The sequence below is a fragment of the Diadema antillarum genome, unplaced genomic scaffold, assembly GCF_040938485.1.
Source record: "Diadema antillarum isolate AM-2024a unplaced genomic scaffold, OU_Dant_1.0 scf00000019, whole genome shotgun sequence".
Lineage (NCBI taxonomy): Eukaryota > Metazoa > Echinodermata > Echinoidea > Diadematoida > Diadematidae > Diadema > Diadema antillarum.
The window spans coordinates 137,506-146,301 of record NW_027270908.1 but is presented as its reverse complement, the minus strand read 5'-3'; the positions used below and the strand labels follow the sequence as shown (position 1 = coordinate 146,301).

The 8,796-nt window shown below is 39.0% G+C and overlaps 1 protein-coding gene across 1 annotated transcript in view; it reads right to left on the bottom strand.

The window, feature by feature from the left end:
- Positions 1–2,876: 2,876 nt before the first annotated feature.
- The window catches only part of LOC139728395 (mitogen-activated protein kinase 14B-like), a 29,970-nt gene continuing 24,050 nt past the window's right edge, over positions 2,877–8,796 (bottom strand). The window contains exons 6-10 of the mRNA XM_071639339.1: positions 8,464–8,535; positions 7,094–7,173; positions 6,529–6,653; positions 4,610–4,737; positions 2,877–2,950 (exon numbers count right to left, since the gene is read on the bottom strand). Of these exons, the coding sequence (XP_071495440.1) occupies positions 2,877–2,950; positions 4,610–4,737; positions 6,529–6,653; positions 7,094–7,173; positions 8,464–8,535 (479 nt within the window). The remainder of the gene's footprint in view (positions 2,951–4,609; positions 4,738–6,528; positions 6,654–7,093; positions 7,174–8,463; positions 8,536–8,796) is intronic.

The window sequence follows — 8,796 nt, the reverse complement described above, 5'->3', positions numbered from 1 at the left end:
TGTCAAGATGGCAATCCATCCATTTTCCTCCGTAATTCTTTGTTTGTGTTTCTTTTACAAAGCCAGATATTGCAAATGACGTTTCACCTGCATGATTCGCTCACAAAGAAATGAAAAACTTACAAATATACATCAAAGATTCAAGATGGGCTATGCTGATATGATCACTTCGAGGGCGTCGCTCCAATAAAGTTAGATCTCCATCTTGCTTCCTGGTTTCTATGACACCCGAAATCATGAACTCATGGCCTGCTCGGGCTGGTAATCAATGATTTCCTTATAGACACGGTCTGCATAAAATCAAGACAGAAATTAGATTTCATTACATTTCCTTTTATTTCTTTGTTTTTTTCATTTTTACATCAAATGGACTCATACTTACTTTGGAAAGTGGATAATACATACTTAATATAACAGTATATATATTTCAGAATAAACATACATGCTTATGCCAAAATCTTCATTAAAAAATATCAACGATTTGAATATCTTTCTATGTTGACAAAATACTGCAGATTACTGCTCTAAACGATTATATGATCATGATGGTGGCCTCTTGAACAAAAACAAGGATTTTACACATGTCTACACTTTGAAAGTCTGAATATCACTTGTGTGAAATGACACATGCACACACACATGCACAGAAGTACACATAAACATACAGGATAAACCATATGGTCTGGAGAGTAATGAAGTGTAGATTATTAAGGTCATTTTCACTGTATTGCTTAGCATGTGTAAGTCATGATCACATTTTTTATTTTACAGACATGCTTGGCTGGAGAATGAGCAATGAAGAGAGAGAGCATGGAAGTGGATGGGGATGGAGGGATGGTCAGAGAGGAATGGATATTGAAAAGGTGCCAGAATTGGAAGATTAATTGTGATGGATGGATGGATGAATGAAGAGCTAGAAGGATGGATAGATGGAAGAATGGACAAATATAAGGGGAGAAATAGGTGATAGGAAAGGGGTGGGCATAGAGATGGAGGGATGGTAAGAGAAGAATGGCTAAGGAAGAGATGCAAGAATTGGAAGAGGGATCATGATGGATGGATGGATGGATGGATGGATGAATGAAGGGTGGATGGATAGACAGATATGAGGAGAGAAATATGTGATAGTGAAGGATGTTAAGGGAAACATAGGCGCCGGAAGTGGGGGGGGGGGGGGGGAGGGGGGGCGGCCGCCCCCCCAATCCAAAAAGTGGGGGGGCAAAACGCATTTTTGCCCCCCCAAAAAGCCCCCCCAAAAAAAAAAACCAAAACAATAATAATAATAATGATAATGAAAATAAATGAATAAACAAATAAAATAAAATGAATATGTATATATATGAATAAAACTTAAAAGGTAAAAAATATGGCTACAAACGGCAGCTTTTGGACTGTAAAATGTCAAAATTTTCAAGCTCGCTCGCTTCGCTCGCTCGCATCCAGCAGTTGAGCCCGGTGCGCCTCCCCCTTAATTTCTAAAGTGAAAAACATAGCTACGACGGCAGTTGTTGGACTCTAGAATGTCAAAATTTTCAAGCTTGCTCGCTTCGCTCGCTCGCATTGAATCGTTATGCCATTCTCCTAATGTTGCTGACAGTAATTGCCAGTAGTTGCGCCCAATGCCCCCACCCCTTAATTTCCAAAGCGAAAGATAAATATAGCTACAAACGGGAGTTTTTGGACTGTAAAATGTCAAAATTCTCAAGCTCGCTCGCATTGAATCGTTATGCCATTCTCCTAATGTTGCTGCCAGTAATTGCCAGCAGTTGCGCCCGATGCGCCGCCCCATTAATTTCCAAAGTGAAAGATAAAGCTACAAACCCCAGTTTGGGGACTGTAGAATGTCAAAATTTTCAAGCTTGCTCGCTTCGCTCACTCGCATTGAATCGTTATGCCATTCTCCTAATGTTGCTGCCAATAACTGCCAGCAGTTGCGCCCGATGCGCCCCCATTTATTTCAAAGCGAAATATGTAGCTACAATTAAAACTCCAGTTTTGGAACTGTAGAATATCAAAATTTTCAAGCTCGCTCGCTTCGCTCGCTCGCATTTTATTGTTATGCCATTCACCTTATGTTGCTGACAGTATATAATTTGTCGATCGTTTCACACCGTCATTCCATAATCCATGTAAGGAAAACTTACAATGTTCCTCAATGACTGCGTTGTTGAATGTATCACATTCCGTAATCTATGCATTGTAGTCCCATTATTGCTCACGCACACACGCACAAGCATACAGACCGTCAAAATTACTTTATGGTTCCCCCCATGTTTCGACCCACCGTACGCCACTTTACATATATATATATATATATATATATATATATATATATATATATATATAATAGATGTGTGTGCGTGTGTGTGTGTGTGTATGTGTATATTGTGTAACATATGCATGGTCTAATCTTGAGCCCCCTCCAATGTTTGCCCCCCCCCAATCCAAAACTGCTTGCGGCGCGCCTGAAGGAAAAGAATGAATGTATGGATAGATGGATGGATGGTTAAATGGGTAGAAATAAGTGAATGTACATTAGAGGATGCTGGAAGGTGGGATCTGTGATGAGGGCGAGATGGCCATGAGTTGAAAAAACAAGGTATGTTGAAAATTGTGAAAAATTGACTCTGTCACATATTTCATTTTTTCTTTATGGTGTAATCTAACTCTCAATCAAAATCTTGAAATAAGAATGCACCTCATCAATGTCAAAAATAACTTTTTGTATTTTTGGCCTGCATAGGCAAAACAATACTTGCTTTGGAGCTGGATAAACTCCGTACAATTTCAGTAGGAAAGTTGAACTTCAATTACATTGCAGTTGTAAATATTGTAAACGTACAGTAAGTTAATATGGTTCTATGTTGAAATCGATGCTAGCTGATACAAAATTTAGCCACATCAACGTAGTTGTTGATGAAGACTTTCATTGTTCTGCCGTAGCAATAGCCTGGCAAGGTTCATACAGCGAAAAGACGTATGGTTTGATTTATTAAAATCGTTCCAAAAATAAGGGCTCTGGTAAAGTTCAATTTGCATTCAAGATGTTATTGATACTGTTAGTCCTACCAAGGTAACATGAAATAGTAAACAAAAACAGAAACCAGAAATGTCGCTAAGGCGACTGCTATGCCTCCGCCATAATGCATGATTCTCCTAATAGGTCTATAGTACATGTGGACAATGTATAATTATATTTTCACAATATTGGCAAAATATTGAAATTACATGTTTGTCACAAATGTGCTGAATGTTCACCTTCCTTTACCTAGGTTTAATTAGATGAATAGGAGAGCATGTATTTGGGGATTCAAGGACTTTAACTTGACTTTGACCCATTCATAAGTGTATGAATACTGTAATTTTCAAGGTATGGAGAAAAAGTGTAATTTCTGTATTGAAAAGTACACTGTTACCATTTTCTTTTGGCCTTTGACCCTAAAATTCATAGGATAATCACTGTCAGGCAGAACATGCATACATATGTTGTAAGTTTCAAGATAACTTGAGCCACTTCTGAGATATGGAGGAAAAAGTTAGTTCAGCACTTTCCCTTGATCATTGACCTTTTGACCTTTGAGGCAACCCCCCCCCCCAAAAAAAAAAAAAAAGAGAAAAAGATAATTTCCAGATAATCTAGGTTATACATGCATACACCAAGTGTAAAAAAAAAATTTGCTGGCATTACATAAATACATGTATGAGGGAAATAGTAGAAAATTTGAAGTGCTGCACTTGACCTTTGACCCCTGACCTTTGACCCTATGAACCCTAGATTCTCTAGACAATAACTGCCAGTCAGTACATGTATATATACTATGTTCCATGAAGATACCTTGAACAATTTCCAAGGTACGGAGAAAAAAGCGAAGTTTTAATATTTTAACTTGACCTTTTGACCTTTGACCTTTGACCTCATGACCCCAAACTTTCACCAGAGAATCTTAATTAGGTAATACATGTATACACCAAGTTTCAAGAAAATATCTTCAGGCATTGCATAGCTATGGAGGAAATAGTGAAATTTTATGTATTTGACCTTGACCTTTTGACCTTTTGACCTTGACCATGTGCACCCAAAAGTTGATAGGCACAACTTCACCCCCTAATACACACACATGCCAAGTTTCATTAGGATACCTTAAAAGGTTTTGATAGTTACCCTGTCCACAAAATTTATTACGGACGGACGGAAGGACGGACGGACGGACAAACGGAAGGACGGACGGACGGACGGAAGGACGGACGGACGGACGGAAGGACGGACGGACGGACGGAAGGACGGACGGACGGACGGACAACCCGAAAACATAATGCCTCCGGCACCACTTCGTGGCGGAGGCATAAAAAAGAGCTGTACATTTGCAAAATTTTACACTCAAATTGATGGAAAAAAAGAGGTTGCATGTAGATATATTGTGTTGCCATCCCCCACTGGAGAGTGGTTGGGAATTTATTAAAAACAGATGACCAAGAAAAGGGGATAAACTTTTGGAAATGATAGACAGTTTACAGGTGAGAGGACATATTTGGTACGAGGGTAGGTGGAGGAGGAAGAGGAGGAGGAGGAGGAGGGAAACTTTCAAACTTTGATTCATCCGCGACTCACCCTTCCACTCTTCTATCGTTATGTCGCTGTACTCTGGGCCGTCGTCAAACATCGGAGCCGTTGGCTCATCATCGGGGTCGTGGTACTTGGCCAGGTACGGATGGGTAAGAGCCTGTGCTGCACTTAATCTGGTGAGATTGAAAAAAAACACACACACACAAAGTTACAATGTGATAAATACAAATAATGGACATCAAAACAACCCTCTGCAAAGGATTTCTGAACCACACACAAGTCAATCCTAGTATATGGATTGATGATGAATGAAATTTGAGAGGAGACCCAACTGCATTGTAACTATTTTTACTTCAGTGATTTGGAGAAATGGCTCGACTACAAAATCAGGAAGGTCTCAAATTACAAATGTTTTACGGTTGATATCATGACACTCTCTTCGATGATACGCAATTAATGCCTTTCGTTGTTGGGATTACTTTCACCAAAAACTGCATATGAAAAGGAGCCTCCTCGGTTCCCTTTCAAGTTAGTGACGTGTGGACTGAAATACTGCTTCACATCTGAACAAACTGTACACACCACATATTTAGCGAGTCTAATTTTTGCCAAGTAGGACTTACCTATACCTTCACGCACAGTTAAATTCACAATTGTGGAATATATTGTAATTGTGTGAAATGATCAGTCGGTCTGATGAAGCATCACAGAGAGGATGTGAAATGTCGCTACTCCAAATTACACGTAAGTCCAGTTGACTAGATTTACTGTTTAAAAGATATTTTACCTAGATGACTGAGAACTTTCACAGACAATTGTGGAATATAGTATCATTATGCACCTTTTATAATATGCATGTACAGTGTACTGCATACCAGTACACATACAGTGAATGTGTGCACTTCACATTCAAGTCAGGATCAGAGTAAATATTTCCACATGGTTTTACATTGAAGAATAGCAACTGACACATGAAATTTGCACCAATAAAAACCATGTGAAATACATGGCTTAAACATTATACCACATTGACAGAAAACAACATTGGCACAAAAGTGTAGAATTACAGATCATCAGCGAGCTAATCAAAGTGAACAAATGGGGTCCACAAGGGTCCTTAGGGGATGATTTAGTTTTGGTTGAGATGGGGATTCAGATTTCAACTTTTTGTGAGATAATCAGAAACCACACATGAAAGATTACAGAGCATTAAATTCTAAGAGGAATTCAAAGTTTATTTGATGAAAATAGGCTTTGAAATGGCTGAGATATCCAAAACAAAGTAAAACAAAGTAGTCCTAAGAAAAGGTGGGTCCAACCTTTTATTAAAGGGATCGCATAGTTTTGGTTGAGACCTAATTTCAGGTTTCTAACATTTTTCGGTGAGATGATGAGAAACCTCTTATGAAATACGAAAGAGCATGTAATTCTATGAGGAATTAACTGTTTATTTGATGAAAATTGGGTTTGAAATGGCTGAGATATCCAAAAAGGCGCGATTCTAATAAAGTGTGGGACCCACACTTTATTACGATCGCTTTGTTTTACTTTGTTTGACTTTGTTTTTGGATGTTTCAGTCATTCCAAACCCGACTTTCATCCAATAAACTTTGAATTCCTCTTAAAATGGTATGTTCTGTACTATATCGTAAGTGTTTTCTTGGTATCTCGCAAAAAGTTAAAAGCCCAATTCTCATCTCCACCAATACTGTACTATCCCTTTAAGACCTCTTTGTTTTTAGATATCTTAGCCACTTCATAACCTATTTTCATCAAATAAACTTTAAATTCATTTGAGAATTCTATGCTCTTTATTATTTCATATGTGGTTTCTGATTATCTCACAAAAAGTTAAACTCTGAATCCCCCATTTCAACCAAAACTACACCATCCCTTTTAAAGCTGCTGCTGCTGCTGATCTGCTGTGGAGAACCTGTCTTCTTCTTCTCCAGACATTGCCCTACCTCTTCTCTTCATCCAGATGCAACATGTGCTCCAGGAGGTCCACAGCCAGGGGGTTGGCCCCAGTGAAAATGGAACAGAAGTTCGTCTTGGGGTGGTACGGCATGCTGATCACGTAGTTCCTGGCCTGAAAATGGAGCAAATGAGACGAGAATCTGTGAGAAAGCAACATATACAGACAGGCCGGGGGAGAGAGAGACAGACAGAAAGAAATGGATAGATAATAGGGGTGAGAGAGGAAATAGGAGAGGGGCAGACACATAGAGTTATAGGCCACATTCAATCACTCAAAAGGGAACCAAAGTGAACCCAACCATACCACACCACACTGTAGCATGCCGGATTTGGAGTATTTGAGTGCTTTGTGGAGAAAGCATACCTCACAAGTAATTTTCACAGGATGCTGGTTCCGCCATGGCCAAACAACAGAGGCTAGACTGTATGTACAAATTTGTCTACAGCTAAAGAAGGAATTCACTAATAATGTTATCTAATTCATTCTGAAGGATAATTGCCCATAATCTGCATGGATGGACGGGAAAGACAAGAGCAAAAATAAATGCTTACACTTTCACTTTCAATCTTCTGCAGGAATGAATCATCTGGCTTTCCAGTGACACCGATGATCTTGTTCAGCTGGTCTATATCTGGATGGATATGATGTTAAGAACACTACAATTGTATTGCAAATTATATTTTCTACACAGTTTTGGTAAAACACTCTCAAATGCCTCTCACACAGATATTCACATTTCACAGTGCCTGAAGTCCTTATGTACTGTGACATGTACTAATTACCTCCGCCAAGGGAGGAGGTTATGTTTTCGTTACCGTTGGTTTGTTCGCTAGTTACTTCGTTAGTTCGTTTGTCCGTGTGCAAAATAACTCAAAAAGTAGTGAACGGATTGGGATGAAACTTGCAGGAAAGGTTGAGAATGACACAAGTAACAAACGATTAACTTTTGGTAGTGATCCGAGAATTTTTGGGGGAATTTATGAAGGATTTTTGATATTTTGGCAAGTAAGGTAAATGAACTTGGGGGAGTTCAGGCTGCACATATTTGAGGTTTGCATGCGCGCACTAAAGTGCGTGCTCTAGTTTCTGCTAGGGCGAGGCGCGCCGTGCAGCTGAGGGTTTGTGACGTAACAAAAAGGCTTCTATATTAGGAAATTGGGCGACTTTCAGCACACAATGCTACATAATTATGTACGTATCTATATGGGTGGAAATCACTGATATCTCTATGGAAGAACAATATCAGTGGTGGAAATGAGCTGCATGCTTGGCGGAGGTCTGCCCTCTCACAGTGCTTTTCTAGTTTCACATAAAATCTAATTGATGTATCATTTTGTGTTTTTGTTCTGTATCAAATTTGATTATTATCACTTTTTTTTTTGCAATTGACACAACTGCTGCATATTAAAAGAATAAATGAAAAAATGTAGCCAATTCAAGAGGCTTCTTTTCATTTTATAGAGGATGTGCACAAGAACTGAACTATACCAACGTGCTTCAGTTGTATTTTATTTATACTGTAAAACCAAGAATGTTCGCATGCATTTTAATTTCGTGAGTTTCATGGGAACCGAGATTCGAGAAATTAAAATGCACACGAAAGTTCTTGTCTATACTACATGCATTGAATGCCGTAGCAACTTGTGAAAATTTTATGCCACGAAAAAGGCAGTTGGCCCCAATTTGTGAAAATTTCATGCTGCAAAAATATCTTGCTTTACAGTAATGCATTGCATTAATTTGAACAGAACCGTTTTGAACTGAATGAAACAGAAGTGGTGCAGAGTAAATGAAAGGCTGTCAAATTTTTGGCGCTTCAGCCAGTGAGCACAACTGCCTGTGTTCAGTGAACACAGAGATACACAAAATGCCAACTGTCGAGTCTCTTTGTACAAAGAGTAGGTGCAGCTCGAAAGGATACGGTCGTTGCCAGGGAAGAGGGTCTTCTGCGATATGAGCTCCGCCATGATGCAGCCGACGGACCAGATGTCAACTAGAACATGAGAACAAATCAAATGTGGGTAAAATCATCTCAGTATGCAACAAATCAGATGTATACAGACGTGATTTTTGATTTGATTAGATTTTGATTTGACTTACCCACAAAATGCACATGCATACATTATACACAAATGTGCACATAGCTTGTACATGGAATATGTCATCTACATTTGTATGGATCATCATAAGCTTTGAAAAGTTTGACTGGGACGTCCAGTAAATGTGACTCACACATAATTATGTACAGAAATGA